At 43.6% G+C, this 26,160-nt stretch overlaps 1 protein-coding gene across 9 annotated transcripts in view; it reads right to left on the reverse strand.

The window, feature by feature from the left end:
- LOC101467118 (C-terminal-binding protein 2) overlaps positions 1-26,160 on the reverse strand; it is a 94,332-nt gene that overhangs the window by 29,294 nt on the left and 38,878 nt on the right. For 3 of the 9 annotated variants that reach the window (XM_012921849.3, XM_076887584.1, XM_076887585.1), the window contains exon 2: positions 24,120-24,338. In XM_012921849.3, coding sequence (XP_012777303.1) covers positions 24,120-24,189 — 70 coding nt within the window. In that variant the 5' untranslated portion in view covers positions 24,190-24,338. Of the gene's footprint in view, positions 1-9,931; positions 10,034-12,220; positions 14,061-14,734; positions 14,787-19,308; positions 19,367-24,119; positions 24,339-26,160 lie in introns of those variants that run through there. The other 6 variants (XM_004561182.4, XM_004561183.3, XM_012921850.4 and 3 more) reach the window with 5 other exon arrangements.

Below are 26,160 nucleotides of genomic sequence, written 5' to 3' on the forward strand. Positions count from 1 at the left end.
TTTGAGAATGCCTGCCCCTTTTCCCCCCCCTCACACACACAGACACACACACTGGTTTGCTCCCAGCCTAAGCCTCACCTCCCTTTCCCTGCTGATTATTTGGTTTCCTTTTCTTCTTTTCTACTTTCATCTAGACCTTCTCCCCACTCCCCACCAAAAATACTGAACATGCACACAAACTCACTCCACCCTGATATTTTGGGGGCTTACTGGAAAAACATTGGGGAAGTGACATACACACTCATACCGCCTACCTCCCTTTGAAAATGCACACACACACACACACACACACACACACACACACACACACACACACACACACACACACACACACACACAAACTGCAAGAACAATGCAACATTCAAGCCACTCCAGCAACAACATTACAGCTGTAGACTTTGCTGTTCTTCACACCATCAGGGAAGTCATCAGCGTGTTAAGTTCACAGTTTGGTCCCTGTAGGGGAGAGCTGACAGATCGCCTTGCTGAATGACTGTGAGGATGAGTGGCTGTAAACACCCTGTTTGGAATAACAAAGCAATCGGAGCCTCCCTGCTACTCGCCAGAGCACGGCGACGAACATACACATAAACACACGTGCACGCACACCGTCAGCTGCGTGACAAGCGTGGCCAATACAGCAAATCATCACTCACAGTGAAAGCAGAAAGGTGAAACAGCACAAGCAGTGTCCATCTAAGTGTAAAGCTACTTCTCTTTTTTTGCCTGTGTGTAGGACCATGATGTATATCCGCTTAAAGTGTGTGTGCTTGCTCAGGTAATTATTGGGGCTGTTGTATCTCAGCTGCAAGAGCCCAACAAGCGGAGACATGACCTGTCATCCGAGCTACAGTCTGCAGCAATGACACATCTGAGAGAGTTTGACCATCAAAGGCAGTAGCAACCCACTTCCTGCCAGCCGGCCAGACATGCTCACACTCCTTATAAAGTGTGGGGATATGGCTGCCCCTCTGATCTTTCTCTCTTTAATAATATTAAAAAAGCTGGGGTGGGGGTTGTCTGTCTGACAGCAGTATATTAACACAAGAATATCACAGAATCCCAGAAGATGCAGGCATTCTGTGAGGGGGGTATTTTAAGAATAACACCCCAAGACAGAATGCTAATAATTGCATTGAGCTCCCCTGGTTTTTAGTGAATGAAAACGTGGATGAATTTACATTCATTCTCGCAAAGGTCAAAAATTCTCATTCGATTTTTCTGTGCAGAAAATTTTGGGTTAAAGCAGGGAAGATGCAGCTGCACAGAAGCAATAGGCTATGCATGGGGAACCACTGGCCCAGTTCAAAGAAAGCGAGATGTGCTCCAGCACTCGTCCAAAAGCTGACGAGCATGTAACGACATGCTTATTTGGAAGAGGCGAGTGAAGACTAGTGACGACAGATTGGCACTGCAGCATCCCATCCCTGCTCCCCACACCATTTCAGTTTTGCTGCCCAAAATGTATTTAATTGAAATTCTGACCAAAAAAAACCTTAGCGCTGAATTTCTGAAATATTCAGTGCGATAAAAATCTTAAAGTCAGATTTAATCAATTCCATTTGAAATCCAATTTTTTTAATGTCTACCGATCTTTATTTTAGCCTTTCATTTTTCTCTTCACTTTACACATAGTAAACACAGTCTTTGTGTAAACATAAGTGATCAACCTACTCTCAGGTGCTTTGAGTTGCACAAGGATGTAAATCTGGGTTTTTATATTAGCTGCCTCTTTAAAAAATTAGTGTGGCTTTCTACGGAAAAAAAAAAGAAATCTGTTAAATTTTAAATCAACCACACTTACAAGAAAAGCAATAGTGCTGCTTTTCCTGGGATGCATAATAATACTTGAGGTTTTCAGTCTACACTCCTTCCTGCTGCATGGTTTCTCTGAGCGCCAACCTTTAGCATAGTAAGACATCAAGGGCAGCGTTCACGCTCTGGAAGACCCAACAAATGTTCCAAGCCTTCTTACAGTCCATGAGAGGGAGCCTTCTTCTTTAACCAGCCTAATTATACTGCCCTTTTAATGTAAGCGCTAGAACTTGGCTTCTGAGAGCACAGTGGATGTAGAGGCCCGTTAAATCCCCCTAAAGCAGTTAAAGGGATTTTAAGAAAGTAAGTGGTAGAGCGAGCCAACCTGCCGCTTGGAGACGAGGCTTGAGCTGACCACATTATGACCAGAGGTTCAGGGGTTCATTTCAGATGCTGGACTTGGGTCAAAAAGAGGTTCAGCTCCACAGCAGTTAAACCCCAGAGAATATCACCAGACAGCTTTTACAGTACGTTTTTCTTGCTTTGATTTTTTTCTCCTTTTTAAGAGCTAAGTGTTGGTGTTCTATTTTTTATTTTAGTTTTAGTGGTATCAAGAGTTTGTGCATTCTTTAATGCAATTTTTTTCTAGCACACTGTAAGACCATGATTTTCTCCTGTACTGTACTTCTACTTATGCTTGATCTGCTCAAAAAATGTCCGCAGACTTTACGGAACAGTTTTCCCAATGAATACTGCTGGCTTCCACAGAGTGCTGAGCATCACAAATTTAATTTACCATACCAGTGGGGTGAAGAGATTTATTTCAAAATCTGTACTAATATAGCCACGAGTATCCCAAAAACACTGTGACTTTTAAGTTTACAAATTGCATATCTTGATTCTCGCTGGAATGCAATGTTAATGAAGCAGACAAGACCTTTTTTTCTTTTCATTTCAGCTACAGGTTCAACTACAACTACAAGCTCTGCAGGTAATTACAGTCACTGTGCACATTCGTGAGTTCAGATGTAGCCAATTCATTCCAATAATCAGAAAATCCACCTAAAAAAAAGATCTAATAAGCAAGAGAATCTATTAGTTACACAAACAGTGGAAGAAGAAATCTTCTGGGGACCAGTGGAGGAATGCAATCGTTATTATAAAATACCTCCAAATCACAATATTCAATATGTTTCCAAAATGAACATCTGGAACAGCTTTGTGGCCAAGGTAACTGCAATAGTAGGGAAAGGTGTTCTTCATGGAGTAAGGAAGACACACAAATGAGAACTCACATGTGTAGGCTACAACAGCACTACATTCTGATTGATTCTACCTATAGAATAAATGACTGCTAGGCTGTTATAGTCTAACAAGTAGCAACATTGTATGCAGTTTTGTCCCGAAACATGAAAAACTATGCGAATTTTTTGTGTCATTACTTTTTCACTTGGAAAGACTCAGTGAAATTAAGGCTGAAGGCAGTTTTGTGAAAGTAAAAGTTTTATTATAAAGCCCTGCTTGACTTAAATAACAAGAGGACAAAAGGAAAAAAAAGAGAATTACGGGTTGCAAGATTTTTGGTGCAGCGGGAATTGTGTGACTTTTTCTAGTTGGGCAGTCTTTGAGTTCCTCCAGCAAGAACAGCGTGCCTTGGCAATTAATATGTTCTGATAACACATTCAAAATAAATTAGCACAAGCGAATAAAATGCTCTTCCTTCTAGCATACACTCTCAGTGCATCAGGAATGTTTTTGGCAGTAAACTGACTACTGCAAACCTCAGCAGACTCCACTTCCCAAAATTGTAAATCTGAAAAACGAAGCCCTACAAACATGGCTTAAAAAAAAGTCCACACCTTTCCATTGCTAACTTTACACTGCATGTCTTTAGTAAATCCCAACATGTTTTTTTATTCCAGAAATGAGCTGGCACTGCCACAAACCTTTAGTAAATCTGTCCCTTATGAACGCATTGTCTGCTTGAATTTATTATGTGGGGGAAAAAGACCAAAGCAAACAAACTAAGTCTTCCGTTCAGACCAATAAAACAATTTCAACCCTCATTCACAGGGAATCAGCAATGCAAAATAACTTTAGCCAAAGATCATGTTTGTTCACTTCACAACTTAAAATGAGAGCTGAAACCTCTGATCCCACCCAACCAAAATATCAGGATGATCGTAAAGCCAGTCACCATGCAACATCAATATATGGGTGATCTTTAGCGGTCTGGACATTCTTCAGAGGGAGGGAAAGAGGGCAGTATTAGTTTAATTTTTGGTGATGCAAGTCTGATTTCACTGCAGTGAATATTTATTTAGGAGGCCCAGGTTTATCCACTGGGAAGCACCTGCCGTGACAGTGGCAGCCTGGGTAAATAACCCCCCAGGCATGTATGCAGACACACAGATACCCACAAGACCCCCCACCCCCTCACCGGCGGTCCAGATAACAACCCTGAGTCAACACTGCCTCTTCGCCTTTGTTTTCTCTGCCTCCCTTCCTCTCTTCCCCTCCCACGTTCAAGTCCCTGCGGAACTGCAAGGACCGGGGCTGAAAAGATGCAGGGATGAGGGACAGAGATAGTGAAAGAGAGAGCAAAGGCAGAGAGAGAGTGTATGTGTGAGAGAGAAGGGCTAAATTACAGCATGGGAATGCAAATGAGTGTATTTTATTTGGGGGGAGCCAACGAGGGCAAGCAGGCTTTATTTTCCAGGCAGGAACAGCCCCCCCGTGGCCTGTGGATCAGTTGCAGCAACGGCTAAGAGAAGAAAAACGAACATTCTCACTCTGTCTCTTTACTTGGGGAGGAATAAAAGAAGAAATACAACAAATACAAAACCCACAACTCTCAGAGGCTGGTGCAGTCATAAAATAAAATGATATTTTTCTATGCTCTCACGCCACCTCCTCTTCCCATCCCTCCTCAGCTCACTCCTTCCTGCACCTCCTCCACCCAAAGCACAGACACTAAAGTTGCTGAAATATAGGCACGCAGCCTGACCAAACACACCACTGCCACCACCGCCACCTCCCCCATCTGGAAAAACAGAGTGAGAAAAGTGAGCGTGTGCAAGAGCGGTGAGGATGGAGGAAGCAGGCTGAGCCAGCAGCAGGTGGTCTCCAGATGTGGTGGCTCTGGGGACAGGCCACTCTAGCGCTGTTAAGGGCGACTCAGAGCTCCATCCTTCCCCTTTTTCCTTCCATCGCTCCTCCTCCCCTTTCAGTGACAGGAGCCATCTGGCCTGGCAGAGAGAGTGGAGCACAAAGTCCCAACCCTCCCAAGTGTGGCCCCTGTGTGCCACTCAACGGAGTGCACGAGTAAATAAAATGCATGCACATACGTGCACAAAATACCTCCTGCCTACCTCCCCCCAACCCCCAAAAGCTGTCACATGGCTATTAACCCATCGAAGCTGCAGCCCAGCTGTGCTCCATTACGATAAATACACTGGGGTCATGGGGGTCCTGTCAACCAGGAGTCAGCCATCAGATACTATGAGGTGTCCACTTACAGCCTTTTAAAGCTCACTTTGCTAAAGAGTTACAGCCATTTTCATCATCATAGCCCCCCCCCCCCGCTTCATCGCACTACACCCTCTGAAAAGAAACTCCCACCCACCTACTCATCCACCTCCCTCTACCATGGCAAATGATATTTTACACTTCCTGTGGCAGCACAGACCTCTTCCCCACAAAATATAATACCCTGAAACCTACTGTAACCGGAGTTCGCATTTTGGGCGCACAATTTGACACCTGGAAAACCTGACACCTTAAAGCCACAACGACGTTCCCACGCAACTTGTACGCCGTCACAATTGATGCATTTCACTCAAGCTAAAACACAATTACCCAGAGGTAACGGCGTGTTCCCAAATATGAGTTTAAAGCAAAAAAAAAAAAAAAAGAGGCTTTCCTGGAAGACAAACAATTTGACTTTCTCTTTTTTTCATGGGAAAATAAAATATCTTTCTTCTCTCCAGTTGTCAGTCATTATGACTCTGTTAAGAACTGTTGCTCATAAAAAAAAAAAAAAAATAAAAGCCGTTTGAACCCCTGGCTGTTTCCTGTAGGAACATTTGTAAAGCTTGAGAATACCTTTAAAAGCATTCCTGCGTAATTGTCTGTGCTGCAGTAGAAATCAGGAATGGAGGAAAATGGACCAAAATGAAAGGAAGCAAAGGTAGCAGCCAATGGGAGCAATGCAGGGTCAGCGCTGCCTGTTCTCTCAGGTATTATTGAACAAATAAAGCACTCCATCTCCTATTAGTGTGTACAACATAGGAAACAAGGGATGAGGGATTCGCTGCTGAGCAGATTATTTTGGTTTATTTGTTATTTTAGCATTTGCTCTATGGCAGTAAGGAGGATGTTTCACATCTTTGTCCTCTGGAAAATCAGTATTCACTTACTTTTTAGGACGGCAAATGGGAAACAAAAATATTCGACCGAATTTTTAATTTCTACCTATTATCCCTGCCCATTACAAATAAACTCACATGGGAAATGTTCTGAGAGCCTCTGCTGTGTTTACTGGCAATTGTGCTGGATGAATGGCAACCGGTAACATGGATTTGCAACACGGGCAGGAGATCAAACCACAGGACAAAAGACTAGCCCGGAAGACAATAGAGAAGCACAGAGGACCACATGGGGAACGAATGACAACTGATCGATCAGGATGACCACAACCGGCCGAAGTGCAATTTTTACTGGAAGAAAATAGGCCTCACAACAAAAAAGGTTAGTACATCAGCTAGGCAATGAGATCACCCACTATATGGTGGTCAGAGAAACAAGTTCTTCCAGGAAAAAAAAGAACAGAGATTACTGTTACACCTTTAAAAAAAATCCTGTTGCTTTCATCTGTCTTCCTAGGTTTTATTCTTCATCCTCTGTATTTCTCAGTGTCTCTCCTCCTCCCTCCTCCCTGACCACAGACCATGAAAGAAGTAAATATGTGCACGAGGTAAAGCAATCGGTTAACCTTTGAAATACCCTGGCAATGAGATCTGCCTCTCTTTACTCTTTTCAGTTGCAAAAAAAAAAAAAATCGAAGAAGAGGAGAAAAAAAAACACAATGTTGGTCACCACTTCAGAGGGGATATTCAATATCCATGAGCTTTTTCATTTCACACTGATGAATAATTCAGGGTGACCTGCCCACCACTGAGTGAGAGAGAAAGAGGGGGAGGGATAAAAAAAGAAAAAAAAGAAAAAAGGAGAGAATAACTGGGGAGGTATGCAGAGGTAGTTGTCTGCTTTAGTGGATGCAGCTGTTCCTCTGTGACAAGCACAAAACCAGTCTCCTCCCCAGCTGCTGTGGAGAGAGGAATAATATACAGCGGAATTGACGACAGATAATTGGGGAGATTATATCAAAGCGCTGCCATTCTTGCAGCACGAGCAGCAAGCGCACGCCGTTGCTATCCTGTAAACAAAACTGCCATGGGATGGGGAGACTAGTAGAATAAACATGACAATGCAGTCTCTCGAAATAGCCAAATTATTCTTCCCACCAATCATAACAAGTCATCAGACGAAGACCCACAAAAGCTGGAGAAAACCCCCCGCACATACTCACACTGTATGCATCGCACCATCGCAGTTACCTTTAGCACTGAGGACGACAGCAAATTGATCACCACAAAATAACAGAAAATTCTCTCAATAATGAAAAACACACAAACTTGAAGGGTAATTACAGGGTAATTGCAGAGTATAAACAAAAACTTGTGTTGCAAACCCGTAATACTTAAATAGGCCTATTGACAGTACTGACTGGCATTTATCAGCAATGCAGAAGAGCGGCAACATAAACTTTGTGTTATTTCGGAGCAGGAACACCTCTGACCCTGCGCAGAGGTCAGCTGCAACTATCGCACATATACGCACAAACACACACTCAAACACTCAAGCTGTCACAAGCAGGGGGAGACCAGCTGTTCCTCATTCGCTCGAAGGCTCCATTCCCTCCACGGGTTGGCTGGCTTTGCAGAAACCATTAATCCCTCTGTGAACGCAACCGATGGTTTGGAAAGATCAACCATGAGAAAACACAGAGGGAGGGGTGAGTGAGGATGGGGCTCGAAAACACTTTTTTTTCCCTTCAATTTTTTTTTCTCTCTGAAATAAATACTGAAGTGGAAAAATAGATTTGTCGTATTTCCTCGGGGATACAAACAATACGGATTTTTAATGGAGATGGAGCAGCAGACAGTTCATGTAACATCTACCAGGTTTTAAAGGAAACTGGAGATACATGACAGAGAGACTGCAAACAGGCAAGTGTCTAAGAATCCCAAAGTTACTGTGAAGCACACGGGGTAGGAAAGTTTCTTACCGATTACCACCGATCATGTGTTTTACTTACTACAGAACAAATTGTCCAAATGTTATGAGTTCATTCAGTTTGTTGCACAATTATTTTCAATAAAATTACAGGTAATAAGCACAAAGGCTACAATTACTACACATTTACTCTTTTATGTGAACAAAAAAGGGAACAAACGAAGAGTTAGCACTGAATAAATTGCTCTGCAGCTTTAAAGTAGTGAGGGTTTTGCATGTGCGTGATTATAAGGCGTTAATACAAAAGCACATATAGATGCTTATTACAGCTCCACATAATAACTCCGTACCGACGATGTGTGAGCTGAACCTTCTTGTCTGTCTCCCTTCATTCATATCAGTGGGATTAGCGAGGATGACACACTGTCAGCAACACGTGATGCTTGTATAGTAGCATGCACAAACACATACATGTGGACAGCAGGCTTCCACCTCTCTAATTCTGCGCCTATTCCTGCCTTAAGCTATTAGCCCTCCACAATAATAATGTGTAACCCATAACTGCATTAAGAACAAGTAAGGAAAGGGTAAACATGCAGTTCAGCCAGGAAGTATTAGGAAAGTTATTTTTGTGTTGCCTTAACACCGCAGGGCATTTGAATTTAAAGAAAACGGAGCCTGGATCATACATGTTTGCACATACACATACACATCAGAAAAACAGACGTTTTCAGCTGTGCTCCAGTAGCTCGTGATGTGCCTAGTTTTTAAGTTAGCTGATATTTTTTTTAAAGCAGAGCTAAAACAATTCTACTGCAACACTTCCTGACGGCACTTTATATGTATAGTAGATAGTGCTAGTAAAAGGAAGAGAGAGACAAATAGAGGAAACTTAAGGTCTTGTCTCTGTGTCCTGCTGTCAGCTTCATCACATTCAGCCATCCTGATGAAAATGAGCACTTCCTGCTGTTGAGAGACGGGCATCTGTTGTCTGTGTGCATGTGTGGCAGCATGGTGGATTGTGCCAACCTCGTTCATTGTTCCACCAGCGCGCACACACACAGCCATATATCGTAATGCATGAATATCTGGAGTTATGCATGTGTGACCATGTTAGCTATAAATCAAAGCGCTTTGCTCCCATAGAATCAAAACCAGAGTGGCTACGCAGGAAGACAGACGCTACCTTGTTGCTAAAGCATTTGCAAGTACTAGTCTAGGGCCAAAATGACACACAGGGAGTTGTTTCTTTCCACCTAGCTAGGGGGAAAAACATGTACGAGTGCACAGTGAAATCAACGTCAGACACCTGAACACAAAGCAGTTTAGCCAAGGACAGCTGAGTGCACATTAGGCATGCATCCTCGTGAATGTCCTTCCAAACACAGGCAGGGAAATTAAAATCCCATTCAGGCCCCCCATGGGAACCATGCACTGGAAGGTTGCATAACTGTCAGCCACAAACAGCAATGGTTTCCTCTCAGAGGCAAAAAAAAAGGTGATCTGCTGTGTTTTGACTACAACCTGGGCACCGAGTGTGTCACCAAGAGAACAGACTTATTCAGGTAAACACATCAACTGACACATCCCATATGGCTATGAGGCGCTGCTGCCAAGTTCTGGTCTCACTCCTCCCTGTAAGTTACAAGCTCTGCTCCCAAAATATACCCCGTCTCCTCCCCACACTGCCTGCTAATTCTCCAGCCCAGAAAAGTACAGCTGAAGATGTTCTGCGGATTATCTCCACAAGGAAACCACGTGCAAGTGTCCACCTTTGTTAATCTACTGAGCACGCACACAATTCAGGCTACAAGCCAATCGCACATACAGCCAGGGAAATGGCTCTTCTGCTTCACGTGACACTGAAAGTTTCACCCACCTGTGCCGCTCTGTGGGATGCCACTGACGGACAACTCCATGGCCAATGCAAGTGCTTCGAGGCCCTCTCCCTACTTAAGGTTGAAGGAAATGGTGCAACAGAGCTTGACTCAACCGTTTAATGCCATTATTAACACTACTTACAGCTTTAGCCAACCAAGACAGCGCCCAGCGGAGAGGAGGCAGGGCCCTCCCACCTGCACCTACATCTACATAAATATTTTAAGAAAGCACCGATTTCACTTCTGCTCACGTCTTTGTTTTTACAACTCTCCTTGGAGAATAAATTTGAATTTAATGGTACGATAATGTAGATGCCTTCACGCTATGTGTGAACGTCCACTTTAATGTGAGACGATGAAAAGGACAGTGCTTCGTATTGGGAGGATTTATTCAGGACGTGTAAAAGGAATTACGTGTCAACTTTTCATCAATATGCATGTTTTAACATAAAACGCCATGCATGTAATGCGAGAGGCTCTTCACAGATATACAAGCGCCTCTGCAGAAAAGTGACTAGCAATTTCTTGAGATGTACACTGCTCAGGGGGAGCGGGTGGGTAAAAGAAATGGCCTACACCGTCTTATTGTTTTCACTCAATTATCTCTGCAAAAAAGTAACAAGTTTAAAAAAAACTAAATGTGTATCTGCCTCTGATTACCACTGAAACCTATGTTGCCTGGCAACACACAATTAAGAAGTACGCTTTCCGATCAGCAGCAAGGGCCGCCCATTATCAGATGAAGTTAGTGAAGCAACAAATGTCAGCGCCATGCAAATGAGTTTGTTTGCTGTTATGGGTACGTTCGGCCGTCGCCGTGACCTTGGAGAGACGCGTACATTTCCGCGAAACTGCGAGAGGAACCCTCCTGCCTCCCCCACATCTCCTTCTCCCTCTTCTGATTCTCACACCTCGCTTCTTATTTCCTTGACAACACATGAAGGGAAGCCACTTCATAAAAGTCATTACTCTATAACAAGTGCAGCGGCCCACGGACCCATTAGAGAGGCCGGCAAGATACAGGGTTACACGGCTGAAAACAAGGTTAAAAGATTTAATTCCTCCCTAAGCTCATCAGCTCTCATCAGCCGGGAAATATATCAACTAGTTAGAAGGAGAAATCAAAATAAGCTGAGATGATGCCTCATTGGAGAATTCACTTGCAGTATCTGGACATAAAACGCTACCTCACTACTTGTGTTAGCCTTGTTTGAGGCCCATTAATAACTGTATTTCCGCAGATCTAAATATAAAAGCACACTTAGGAAAGCTCCAAAAACATATTAATTTAGTAGTTATTTCCTTAATGGCTCTGTCACTATGAAAAAAGCTATAATGAAATTTCGAAATGAACATCAACTGCTGTTTATTAGCAGTGATTTTACAATCTAAACTGTATACTGCTTCTTGGAGCATGTTGGAAAACGTGTACAATGCAGATCAGTGGACATTTACTTAATAAACTCAATATATTAGTTAAATTTGAGTTTATAACAAAAGAAACACTCTTTTAGTTGCGCTGCACTGGAAGCAGGATTTGAGTGGAAGCGTGGAGTCTATAAAAACAGTTACCTCCTATAGTCGACGCAAATATACATCCAATTAGTGTAATTGGATTTGAGGCGGTTAAGCCCCAGATTAGGAGAGAGTGCAGCGTAAAATAGAATGACAGTAGCTCTGTATCAAGGAAATAAACTTTTACATATAAGACAAGCTTAACATTGATGCAATTCTGTCACTTAACTCACTCTGTCTAATATCTTACACTTAAATAATCAAAAGTGTTTAAAATGTGCTTTCTAACTTCACCAAATCAAGTGCAGGCAACCTTGAAAAGCAAAACGGAGCTGCAAACCACTCCAAAAGCACATTCGTGCCTGAAAATAATTCTGACCAACAATTTTAAAAAGAAATAGATGGAAAAAATGTTGACCTCAATAAAAGCAGTGCTGCTCAAAAGAAATATTTCAACTTGATGATGAGACAGGATCCCCTCTGGCAAATGACACAACTCTCTTGCAATACATGTATAAATAGTTGCGTAATTCAAAAAAGAAGACCCCTCCGAGCATAGCTACTTAACTTGTCAGATGCATCTTGCATGCTACTCCTCCATTCAAAAACACTGTCAGTGTGATTTTTTTCCTAGTATGCCAAAATCCATGTCAAAATATGTAGAACTAATATACAGAAGAAAATTATTACCAACTTACAAAAAAAAAAGGTTATTCAGCAATAAGGATGGAAGGTTTGCATAAATTAATGAGAAAAGTGAGGTTGGACATTACTTGTGTCAGGCGTAGTGACCATGGTTGAGACTATGACAGGTGGACCGGTGCGGCGTCCCACCATCTTGTTGTTGTTAAGGTTTTGCGCTTGAAGAGTGGTGGCAGAGCTGACGGGAACTATGGTACTCTCAGGAGCAGCATTGATCCCCTTGCGGAGAAGTTGTGGGCTGTGAAGGGGGCTTGCTGCTCCTACAGGTGATGCTGGGGGAAAGTTGGGGGCTCTCTTCATCAGTTCCATCGGGGAATAGGAGCCAGAGAAGGTTTTAGGTGCAGCTCCAGGGGTGCCTGGAGCAGGTGGAGGCTGGTTTCCGAGAGCAGACATGGCAAGACCGGTGTGGGCATTATACATGGAGAAGGGTCTTCCCTGAGTCACAGCACTGCTATATCCTCCAGGGCTGACTGGAAAAGCTCCAGGTGCCAGCGGCCGTGCTCCTGGGTAGGTGGTGGTTTCCAGGAGATGTTGGGAGGGTGCGCTGCTCGGTCTTCTACCCAGAAATTCTCCCATTCTAGGGGAAACTGTCTGGACAGTGGTGGGAGGTTGCTGCATCAGGTTGGGGTCCATAGTCAAACCCTGGGGCTGCACGTAGAGGTCATTGCGATGGCTGAAGCTATTAGATCGGGCACGTGTTGCCGTCCCAACTGTCTTGCAACTGAGCACCACTCGTGACAGAACACGGGCCTGGGCCAAATTAGGGGCCACAGACCTAACATCATGGTCCTCCATCATCCCCAGTGTGGAAAGGGAATCAAAGCCATGTTGCAGCAGAAGTGTAATTGTGCTTTCAGCCAAGCCTTCCCCTCTTAAGAAAGCCAAGAAAGCAGGGTCCACCATCTTCTTAGGGTCTGCAGCACTGGGTTGGTGAGGAGGCAAGGTGGAGACCATTCCAGCTGTGGCAGCCACCATGGCTGAGCTGGGGTCATAGTTTGGATCATAAGGCAGCCTCTGGGAGGCTACAGCTCCGTAAGCCCTGGGGAAAGCTGCGTCCATTCCCTGAGAAGCTGGATCCACCAATGAACTGGTGGCAGCTGGCTGAAGGGGATCCAGGCGCAAGCTGTTGATACTGTTGTAAGTTTGACGAGCAGACAGCGGTTCAGCAGCGTAAACAGGAAGCGGGGGCTGAGCCCCGAAGATCGCAGTAGCGGGAGAGCTGCCACCAATACGCTGGACGTCTGGGATCATCTTAGATCCCAGAGTTTCCCTGTACAAACGGCTCAGCTCATGAAGCGGAGGGGGAGGTGGTGGCGGAGGAGGCGGGGGAGGAGGGGGAGGAGGAAGAGGCGCGGGTGTAGGTGTAGAAGCAGAGGCCAGTAAAGAGGGTGTGGCTCTTGCTTGTCCTTGATCCCAGGAAGACCTAACCCCCCCAACGCTGGGCCCATAATGCAAGGCTGATCTGGTGAGCAAGTGCTGGTTATCCCTGTAAAACCCAGACTCCTTAGGTGGATGACCAGATAAGGTGGCGTCAGTGAGGTAATAATCCTGAGGTGGTGCTGAGGCCCGGCCTGCCATTAGCTCCTTGAGGTAGAGACTGCTGCTTAGGTCAGGTACAGAGGTTTTCTTCAGTGGTGGCTGCCCATGCTGGTCCTGCTGGATCTGTCTGTATAGAGAGGAGTGGAGGACTGGATCCCGTTTTTCCCCAAGATCTAGGTGACCGTGAAACCAAACGTCTCCGTCTTCCCCACACAGTGCAGAAGAATTTCTACACCCTGCAATGTTACCGCAGTAGTGACAGCGACTTGCAGCCCTATCGTTCTGGCCTTCACTCCATTCAGGACCACGCTGGCTCAGAGAGCCACCAAAATACGACTGTTCACTTGAGTTAGGCATCAGTGAAGACAATAAAGAGGGCAGCTATAAAGGCGGAAAATAGAGCCAGGTGTTGTATTTCAACTCTCCAGTTACACTCAGCCCCAATCAAAAGAGAGGAACAGAGAGGAAAAAAGGAAAGGTGAAGCAGGAGGTACCCTTTTACCTGATGTGCAACCGAAAGCCCCCCTCCCCTCCCCTCACTTCTCAGTCTATGCTATCATGTAGCTCCCTGCTGGCAACCTATTTAAATAATTCAGTCCTGGAAACATGAGAAATCTGTGGGGAGAGAGGCCCAACATGATAAAAACACAGAAAGAATACAAACACACAGAAAATTAACACACCTTTAGGTTGCAGCTCTGCTCCATTCTACTGCAGAGGTCATGCTTGTGCTGGGTATCACGGTTACTTTCCAAGCTAAGACTGAGGGTGAGAAATTGGGGTTAAAAAACACATGCTGGACAATGGCAGCAGAATGGAGGAGGGGACAAGGCGAACTAATCCACTGGGGGTTGATGCACGCCATTGGCAGGCGTAGTCTTCATGTCCACTGCGTTTGCCACAAGGGGATTAGCATCAAACTAAAACCTGCTTAAATCCACTGCCCCTTGTGACATCACTTGAACTAGATAGTATACACAGCCAACATACTGCTGATACCTCTGGATGTGTTTATAGAGAGTAAAGCTCGAGTGTTTACCGCTCACCTCTCCATTGGCTTGCAGCCGGTATCCCTCTGGGCATTAATGGATCTTCCCAAAGGGACAGAGGAGGTTGGGGATTGACATGGTGTATTTCCCTTAAGAGAGGGGGAGGAGATGGTTACAGTGTCCAGTCACACAAGTACTACTGTGGGCCACATTTTATTTAGTGACTGGTAGAAAACGACAGGAAACCACTGGGCAAGTTGACATATATGAATGCCTATAATCAGCCGTGTTCTAATGATTGTTTTCGTCATGACTGATTTATACTACGATGAGTAGTGTCTATATGGTCCTTGTAATGCATGATCCTAGAGACACCTACTGCAGTAGGCTGGTGTGTCAACATAATAGTATCTCAACTGTGCACAAGGCACTGAAAGAACATTACAGGTGTGTAGCAGAAATCTAAATACGTGTGAACTGAATTAGTGCATTATTACATGGTACTAAGCCACTATATCTATCAGTTTGTCAGCAGGCATTCTGGTCAATGTGAGCCATCACAATATCATCTGTGCGCGTCATTTTTATCCACTCACAGAACTTACACTTTGCTACTGCACACCAGATGCGCAGCAGAGCAGATGTGGCTTATGAGATGTCACCATCAGCGAGATAACTGCCAGTGTTTACTTGCTGTGATAAGAGCAATGCAAACAGTGGCAGGAGGAGAAGAAAGGAGCTTTGATAAGTGTCTGATAGGAAAAAAGGCCGATAAAGTGAGAGGCTGCCAGTTTTGACTTTACCTCGAAAACAGATAATGTGAAATAGGACAAGGAAGGAAAGGAAGGGAAAATGACTGGACTATACCGAATAGATTGTCACATCTAAATGTCTATAGGATTGTTTCTGTTCTGCGTTTTACCCATCAATGAAATAGACACCTCGGGTTTAAAGGAATACCTTTTGCTGCAAGTCTCTAGTGACATCATCTGGATGCTTCTGAAGCTAAGACACTGAGACAGCGTGACTGAGACGGGCTAAATTTATTCCAGTTTAAGACTAACAAGAAACTGCTATAATGCTGTGTCTCTTTATGTTGTCCCACTACCTGTCAAACCGCAGAGCCAAATGCTAGAACCGCCTTGTTTTCGACTCCAGGCTTAAATGATGCAATAGTGATAAAATATCTAAACAAAACCAAAAAAACAACAAGAGAATTTTTAATTATGGAACATCTGAATCAGAGAGCATTAAGTAGGTCAAACAAAGAAGAAATCAGAACAGTTTTGTTTCTGCCTGCAGCTCTGTGCAGCGCATGATGTCGCACATCTGAAGAATGCTTTCTTTTATTAGAGGTAACCCATACCTAGCAATTTCCGTGCAGTGATTTCTCAGTCCTGTACTCTCAGGTCTGAGTCTCCCTGCGCCTTTTTGTCAACTGTAAAACACACCATTAATCACTGTGTTGTATCTCTCTGCGGCGATCGCAGACAATAACTTCTTTTAATAAGCCCCTTTCAGGGCTGTGTGTCACTCAGTTCCCGCTTCCTGACAAAATATTAATAACAATAATAAACATCTCAAGTACGGTCGGACTGGTGTTGCTTACAACGAAACAAGGACGTGGCTTATCATATCTCCCGCAATCTATTAGCAAAAGAAGCTGTGGTAGCAAATTCATCTTGTGCATTTTCCCTGACAAGCCTTTCTCTCACGAGAGTTGCTCCATAATTAAGTGAGCATACTACACTGCACTCATCAAGCAACAGGGATCCTGTGTTTGCTTGTATGAATAATACAATAAAGGGAAACTCCAAATTTAAACACTGGATATGTGGTGAACGGCATCAAAATTAATGCCAAAACCTCGGCTTGCTAGCTCACAGCCAGTCATGCGGCTCTGTGAAAGATCTCTAGGTACAATGTGTTGAACAGACGTCCAGCAACAGTCGTGCCTTTGGAGCAATCTGGCCATCTTTCTAGGGCACAGGACGCTAACGGCGGGACTTGGCAGGCAGTGCAGGCAGAGATAGCTGCAGAATGATTTAGATAGCTGCGACTCTACAACTGCTGATCCATTAAACTTTCATAGGGACTTCATAAATTAAAACCATGACTGGAAGAACTTGAAAATTCTACTCAATTACTGTGATTGTACAGTATATTAAAGTTTTAACGAGCCTCTGGGCCTTTTCTCACTCAAACACAAGTGCAGGCAGGAAGGAGGGGCGATGAGGAAAGAAAAACACATGGTACCAATTCTGGTCTGATGGCTTTCAGAGGGTTTACATCTGCTGTGTTATCAAGACGCTGTCCTCTGCCTCTTTACCACCTCGCATCTCTGCAGTGCACGGCTCAGCATGTTACAGATTTCAAGGATGGGAGGAACGCAGGGCAGAGAGAGAGCCGCTACAGGGCAAGACCTCAAGTAGACTTGGTGAAGCAACTGATTAGAGTTTTGTCTTCCATTTTAGCAGGTTGGTATTTTCCATCTTTGCCTTGTGCACAGCCCCACGCTCCGCCTGCCTATCATTATCAAGCCAGTGGCCCATACTGCATCACAGATGGGGCAGACAGAAGGGAGAGACGACAGCCCGCTTGCATTTTGGAGCTGCAGCTGAGTGAAAGAAGAGGGAGGGAAGGAGAGAGCAAGAGAGAGAGAAAATGTAATTTTTCTCTAAGTCGTTGGTGAAAAATGATTTGGAGTTCGGCTAAATGAAAGAGCGCTTTTTGTAGTTAAAAGCAGAGATGTGGGGGAAGGGTGGCAATATTCGTATGCGCTGAACGCTATAGAAGGCGAACGTTATTTATTTTCTGTAGTGTTAATGCATAGTGTATAAAGGTCAGTATGTCTTCTGGCACTTTTTATTTAAGAATAGCCGCAATCTATGTTTCATCTCCCAAGATAAGCTAGACTACTCATTCATCAGTGTCTTAGACAAGCAGCTGCACGTAATCCTGATAAAACACCTATAAAGAAATATAATGCAACAGATTTCTTACCCTTAGTGATTAAAATTTTAGCTATAAAGCAAAAGGAGAAGGACATAAGAATTACAGCAATTTTCAGCCAGTGGATGTGTTGTCAGTGCTGCAAGTGATGCCAGTGCTAGCTAAAAGAGACTTCTGCGGTAAATCTTTGTCGAGCCTATAGCACCAACAGTTCACGACACCATTACCGGCATTCAGGACTTTGTGTGGTTTTTAATCTGTTAATTACCTCATGGTTGTGTCACAGTGTTTTATATGTGGTACCAGCCACAATAGGAACAAATAAGATGCTTTTCCCTCCTGGGTCCTCCACTCTTTTTTGGGGGGTCATTCCCTTACGTACATTCCAATAATTGCAATTTCTGCAATCCTTCTCCAGGACATATTTGAGTCCTTATATTGAGATAATCATTCCTGTTCTCTCACTGACAAATTCAAAAACTGCAGCAAAAAATTACTTGGAAATGCACAGAATGAATCGACGGTACTGAACAGGCCAGTCGAAGCAACATGTACTTACATTTCCAGGGAGGTGCATGCTACCATGTAGGATTTCAGAGATGTCTGCGATGTACCTACAGTGTAAATTCAACATTTAACAAATATAAATCCACTGACAGGCTCCAGCCTCGCTACAACAGCCTTGCACTGTCCACTTCCTGCTGTGACAAAACAAATTTCCCACGTGTGGGACTAATAAAGGTTATCTTATCTTATCTTATCTTATCTTATCTTAACCCTGAACTGGATAATGGGTAATAAATATGGACTATCCTGTTCAATTAATGTACTAAGTGAGAAACTATATAGCATATATACTGTACTACTTGAAAGCATGCCACAGCTGTAGTCTAAAAGGAAACATATTCTAAGTTCAAAATTAATTTAGAGTAATCAACTGGCAATAAACTGGCAATAAAATATAAGAAACGATTTTGACACCATTCCTGGGATGGCAGTCCTCAATCCTCAATGCTATAAATTCATTGATTCATTCATTATGAATCAGCCAACAGATATATTTTTAAACCTTTCATTCAAGCTGTATCGATCGGGTTCTAGTTTAAAGAAAACGGCCACAAAATAAGCTTCATTGAATAATCAGTTAAATAAAAGATCACCAAAAATATAGTTTTCTTAACTGGTGACTCTAAGCTTCTCTGAATCAGTAAAGCTGGTAAGAACACCCAAACAGCTAGTTACATGACTCACGTTATTTTTCCTCAAGTGCTCAATCCAGTTCAAAGTTCACACTAAACAGATTCACTATAACAGTTATGAGCAAATGCAATCAGAAACTAGAAAGAACAATTCTGCTTCTGTGTCTGCAGTACTACTTTTGTTTTGCATCTAATAAGGATAAATTATATTCCTAATTATTCCACCATAAAGTGCCATCATGTTGCACAACATGAATAAAATGCAGATGCTGATAAAAACATTATCTGACTAGATTAGAGCGGCACTAATCTAACCCAGAGGGAAAAGAGTAATGCAGTCTACAAGAAAAACAACAATCTTTGCAAAGAAAAAAAAAAGGATCAGGAGCAAAACTGTCCTCCCTCCCAGCCACTCGGCCCAGTTGCTGCAGAATGATAAACATTGGTTCAGCTCAAATTAAGCCGAGAACATGAAAGGACCTGAGGCTGGGAGGAACATGGGCCGTGGCAGATCACTCCTCATCTCTTCAGATGACAGAAATGAATCTCTCCACCCCTGAGAGAGAAAGAAACAGAACAAGAGAAAGAGTGAGAAAGAGAGATAGAAAGCATCTCTCTATTTCTCATAAAGCCGAATTAAGGCTGATGCTTCCCAGCAGCTGCTTTGATTGAGCTAACTAGCAGCTTTTGATAAAACATTTGCAACCAGCTCCCTGCCTTCTTATTTGCAGACAGGCCAGATTATGCTAAATACATATCAAGGACTTTAATGGCTTAATCAGCCTTGTCATCTAGCCACCGGGTTTTCAGAGATACAGCATATGTGATCCCACTGCCATAAATGCTAATATAAAGACAGCCAGGATGAACAATTTGGGAAATGCTATAATATAAAAAAAATTACAATTTGCACCTTGCGTGGCAACGAGAGCTGACTTGGATATGACAAGAGGTGTATTTTAATGTTGGGAAAACAATGGAAACAAAGGCAAAGGCTCTGTTGGACAGTGCAGAGAGAGTGTAGTCTCAGCAGACGTTTTCCAAAGAGGATGTTCCAGATTTTCACTTGAAAGAGATTGAGAAGAGACAGCGCAAATCATGGCTTCATCTGGTCTGTATCTGTTTGCCAACTGCGAGTCTGGTTGAAGTGTGAACCTGGATTAAGATGAGTTACTCCAGACAGTAGCCAAATAGGTCCTGTGAGGCTTTTACCTGCGTGTGAAACCAAAAGCAGCAGATCGCTTCATGTACGCTTTCTCCTTGCTCAGAGACAATCGCCATAGCAGCCTTATCACTCCACTACATGCAATCAGTGGGACAACTCGGCCTGGTCACTGGCTCGTGAACAAATCACAAGCTGTCTCCCCCCCCCCCCCCCTTTATGCCCTCACAATAGCAACCAGGGGACTGATGCACTGATCCTGTATGACGGCCATCTGGAGATCTTGTGTGAGTTTTCACGCCGGCGTGCTTGTGTTTGCGAGTGTGCGAGAAGGAACGTCGGCAGGTAAGCTCACCATGAAGCAGCTCTGCATGCATCACAGCAACACCTGTTACCATCTCTCTATGCGTCTCCTGTGGGCTTTGCGCTCAAGCCAAGCAGACAAACTGTTGTTCCCTCAGGAATGACTAACTACCTCAGCTGTCTGATTCATGCAAATTCAGCAGCTGGATCTGGACTGCAATGGTAATCAGGAAGTTATTTCAACCAATAGAAAAAATCCTCCTGTTACTTACGACTCACCTTTAAGGTCAGGTGATTATTAAAGAACTATTGTTCAATTTTATTTTTTTTGGGGGGGGGGGGGAAGAGAGAACTTTTATAAGGAAATCTCCTTGTTGTGCTGTGTATTATAAAATTTATTTGTAATTATAGCCCATAAAAAAAACTTTAAGGAAATCTTGGAAATTTCATTGCTTCATTCATTTATTAGTTAAAAAAAAGATTCATAAGGCTGTCATGTTGGTTTGCTGAGCAGCACTAAGAAAACTGCTATCACTGCTTTGTCCAAAGGAAACAGCTTGTGATCAGCAGCAATCCTAGGTAGTGAAAAACCTCCATGTTAAAACAACAGTTCAGCAGGGGGTTATGTACTGTATTGTTTCTTGGCTGGGATAAGTGACTTCCTGGAGTCTTTGCATGTTGACTGGCAAATAGTCCTGGCCAAGAAATCTCCGCAAGTTTTACAGGTGGTGAAAGTTGATTTGGGCAAAGCAAAAGCAGCTTTCCCCCCTTTCCAATCTTTATGCTTAGCTAAGCTATCCAGCTTCTGGGGGCAGCTTCCCAGTTTGGATTTTGGAAGGCAGAGACTCCCTCTCCACCTTCCCTTATCCCTTAAGAATGCTGCTTCAGGCATGTATTTATATGCCACCACTGCTTGTCATTACATTTTGTCTTCTCTCTCCTAAAGTTAGTTTTTTTTGTCTCAGTCTCCATTTGTTCTCCCTTTCCCCCCACTTCTCTTTCTGCTTAACCCCCCATTCAGCCATGGCAGATGATGGCCCCGTTGAGCTTGGTTCTGCTGTTTAAATAAAGCATGTGGTAAAGCATGTAGCATGTGGTATGAATCTTCTCATGTAACTCTGAGTGCAAAGGGAATAAACTTGCTATTGACACCTCCCCCCCACCAAAAAAACAAAAATATAAATTAATTAAAATGATTTGCCTGTTCTCCAATTCAAGGTCATCTTCTTGGGCAGCACTGCACCATGTATAACGTTGATGCTTTCGGGGTGATCGTGGCTCAAGAGTTGGGAGTTCGCCTTGTAATTGGAAGGCTGCCGGTTCGAGCCCTGGCTTGGACAGTCTCGGTCGTTGTGTCCCTGGGCGAGACACTTCACCCGTTGCCTGCTGGTGGTGGTCAGAGGGCCCGGTGGCGCCAGTGTCTGGCAGCCTCGCCTCTGTCAGTGCACCTCAGGGTGGCTGTGGCTACAATGTACAATCACCAGTGTGTGAATGTATGGGTGGATGACTGGATGTGTAAAGCGCTTTGGGGTCCTTAGGGACTAGAAAAGCGCTATATAAATACAGGCATTTACCATTTTACCCTGCTATTTTCAGATCTCCCTGTGAAAGTCCCCTATTAAACACTTTTCACTTCTCTGTCAGGGATTTCATCATGGATCTACAACTTGCGCACAACACAACAGACATCAACGTCTGGGTAAAACTAACCCACCTGTCACGTCAGGGATCATCACTGGTGATCAGCGCTGGTTCTCCTGCTACAACCATGAGACCAAACAGCAGACTTCTTTACTAGAAAAGCCGGATATCTGGTGCATAAGATTAAAAGCACAGCCGGGAGCGTGCTTATTAAGACATGCACTGTTATTTCATCCCCCAGGGTCAAACGGTCAATATGGAGTTCTACCCAAAGGACTGAGTTATTTTCTATTGGGTGCTTTGAAAAACACAGTATTGTAGCCAAAAAATACCTTTGCTCATCAGCTGCCCTATATATCAGATATGCCTCCCTGTGACTGTCTTTTCCCAAAAATAAAAATTCAAGTTTGACGCCCCAGGTTTTAACATGCTAAAGGAGGTCCAGAGTGCGAGTGGTCAGCAGCTGTAGTGGAAGTGGGCAAGCACTGCCCTAAGAGCAATTAGCCAAATTTAAGTCAGGTGTTGTGTAGTCAAAAAACGTTATGATTGCACCTCATGGCATTTAAAATGTTGTTTTAAAACTCAGGTTCTCCGTATTTCTTTCTCTCTCATTAAATTTTAGCTGTCAAGATAATACAGAACTGCATACCTGTTAGTGTAGTCAAAGCTATAAAAACAATACTATTATTATTAAACTTGTAAAACTGACTAAATAAATAATGAAGGGGTTGATTTCGTGATGACTAGTTATTCAGACAACTTTTTTTTCCAAAAAAAGCTTGATTACACTCGAGAAATGCTGAACTTAAAGATTTGCTTTTATTGGTTCAGGGTTGTAAGGTAATTTCCTAATGCCAGTATATATTTCCAAATGCTACATCACAGACAAGGTTTCTTGGTCCTGACTATATGCTGGAAGTGTGGCATATGTCCTTCATTTCATGTGCATAAAGCTGAGGTGGTTACATCATGCTGCAAAACAAATATACTGGCACTGGGGGTAATGGTGCGTCTAGCTTCATTTTCCAGCACTGCAGTCATGTCTGCCTCTCTCTGCGCTGGCTCCAGGAGGGCCTAGCAGCTTAACAAGCCTCTTGGGGACCCAGACAGCAGAGAGGAGATGATTTTACCTCAGGACACAGTCTGACAGACCCATACGCACAAACACGCATGCACACACACATACACACACAACACAAAACACACGCTGGGCAGTCAAACAAGTGGATTTAAAAATGCACATTCACAAGGCTTCAGATACAGTTTATACACCCACACAAAAACTCATATTCCTTGTTGCCTAGGCTTACTTTGTAGCTATGCGTGCAGCAGGGGGTTCCTCTTGTATGTTCAGGCCTTTCAATACAACACCACAGCTCTATAATCCACCACCTAAAGCTTAATAATCACTGCAGTTCATGCTGTAAAATTGGCTGCTTTTTAACAGGCGTGACAGGATGGAAACCATTCAATCCCCTGCGGTAATCTAACTTGAGTTCAGATGTTTAGAGATTCTCCTTAACCATAAGTCACATAACAGACACTCCTACACAAACCAACCACAGCTCGCAGAGAGGCCAGAGTAAAGCAGTAATTTCATTTACATCCACTAGATGAATGTTTGCTGCTGAGGTCAACATTCATAGACTGGTTACTGTAGTATCTGACATGTGTGGCGTGCCAGCAGAAAATTATAGCAATCAATAGGCACTGATCGCCGATAGGTGCTAGGGTTTTGCTAAGAACAGCAAGAATAGGCGGTCAATGAAGACAGAAGGAAAAACATAAAAGTGAGGATTTATTTTCCAAAGGAAAGCAACAAGGAGATGCACTTAGCAAGAATTCCATTCTCTGCAGGTCAAAAGAAATGCAGATTTTGAGGTTAAACCCAGGCTAAACCTGTATTCTAAAAATGCTCACTTTTGACCAAATTGAGGTCACTTTAAACCTCAATATGTAGACCATCAAACCAGGATTTTGGTTCAGCGCAGCTCCAAATATAAAGAATCATCATCACACCCAGTTGACACCCAGTCAAAGTTAATTTACAGCAAAATCTGGAGGCCTGCTTGTACGTACTGAAAGTAGCTCTTGAAACAACAAAAACTGGCGCGAAGGTAGAGAGAAGAGCAGTGCAGGAAAATGTGAGTCGGGAGTGCAAAAAAAGTTTAAGATGGGTACATACACAAAACTTTACCTTCACAGATTCGGTCCAGTCGCTGTCTCTTCACTTTGTGTTTGTCAGTCAGGGACATGGCGTCAAACGCGGCACAGCACAGGACGGCAGGGCTCTGCTCCGCACAGCAGGGTATCTCTCCTCCTGAGCCACCAATACTGACAAGGTTCAGACTCCTAGTGCACTGTCAGCACTACTCCCCGGGGCATACCGCCTCGGCACATACACCTACACAAAAGGCACAAACACAAAGAAACTTGGCTTAAAGCAACGCAGGCGCACACAGACACACACACACACACGTAGTTACTGTATATACACACATCATTGATGTAAAAGCACCAAAAAAATCTCTGACACAGGAATGCATTAAAGAGGCCTTGACTACAAAGTCCCACAGCGTCTTCTTCACAAAGAGTCTGGGAAGCTGCAGGCAATAGATATACAGGAAATCAGTGAATCACACAGCTTCACACACATGCACTCAGACACTGCTGGTGACAAAGTGCTCCATTTGCTCTAAAAAGTGACAAAACTTCAGTGCTCTAAAAGCTCCACTTTTCCCCTGTTTGAAGTGTGTTTTCTTTCCTTGACAAATACTCATGTGAAGCTCCATCTAACTTGTCACTCATCACATTTCTTATTGATCACTGTGACATTTGAGGTATCTCAACTCAGTCTACTTCTTCCCTTTTTTTGCCGTGAAAGTTTTTCAAAACAAAGCAAGCGCAGAAATGCTCAGTCTGACGACAGTCGATGTGAAGGAAGCTGATAAGACTGGAGAGGGGAAATTTATCATCTGATAAAGTGATGTGTCGAACCTGAAGATGGACTGTCATGTAATGACACGTTCAGACCAATAGAGGGTAGTTAGAATCTACCCAGAGAGAAACACATGTTCACATCCACACAATATGAAGCCAGATGATTACTGAACTTCAAATAACTTTAGCTTGGCCACGATTTGGCCTTGCACACATAATCACAGTTGCCATTTCAGATAAAGAGAAGTTTGTAACTTTGAGCTGTCTGAAAATGTAACCCGACAAAGCCTTTTTAATTCGCTATCACTCACAGACATGCAGGCAATTATTTGTACAATTGCATCTTTGTTACAAAGGAAAGCGGGGAAAAGCATCTGAGTCAAATGGAACTAAATTATTGCAGCACAACAGGGATTAAACGTTCTCTCTCTCAAAACACTCATATCCCATATTGTGCTCATCCAGGACCAGAGCCTGAGGCGCCTTTGCTCTCACAAAGTGCTGAGATCACTGAAATATCTCTTTGTGTCAGAAAGCATCACAGCAAAGTCATTACACAAAGTCTTCATCGGTCCTGTGTGGTCAAATATCGAGGGTAAAAAACACGAGAAGGGTGAGAAGGTAAAGATTTCATATGTTGTGGATCTGAGCCGACCTGTGCTATTCATCAGAACTGGCTATTCAAATGTGAAACTACATGCTACTGTGGGTGGTGCTGAAATGTGACATTATCAGGACACCTCTGCACATATGGGACCATGCAGAGCTATCACACCAGGAGGTATAAAGACTTGTATGCAGCCTTTCCTTGAGGAAAAAATCCTCCACATGTTCCTATTTAAGCGTACATTGCCACACCATTTTGTCCCCTCTAAAACCGTTTTCTGTTTATAAGCCTCCTTTAATGATTTCAGTTCTTTCCCTTTATGGACTTATGGGAAACCTAAATGCTTAAAGATCTTTAGCAGGTCATAAATGCAACAACATACAACCTGGATAAAGAAGGGTCCATTAAAAATAATCCATGCAGAGGTGGAAAAGGCTAATCATTTTCCTGTTCAGCTGAGTAATCTTTAAGTTACTGTCATGGCAGAGAAAAGAATGATTTTGACGAGAGGAAGCCGCACACAAGGTTACTTCCAGGGTGCCTTTTTAACAATATGGTACCCCGGCTGGAGTATGTTAACTGCTGCTGGAAGGCCTCACCCTGTTACTTCATTTCAGTCTCCTCTCAGTCCCTCCTCCCTCTCCCCTTTCATCTGTCCATCTCTCTGTAGTGCCGCTGC

The sequence above is a fragment of the Maylandia zebra genome, linkage group LG8, assembly GCF_041146795.1.
Source record: "Maylandia zebra isolate NMK-2024a linkage group LG8, Mzebra_GT3a, whole genome shotgun sequence".
Taxonomy (NCBI): Eukaryota; Metazoa; Chordata; class Actinopteri; order Cichliformes; family Cichlidae; genus Maylandia; species Maylandia zebra.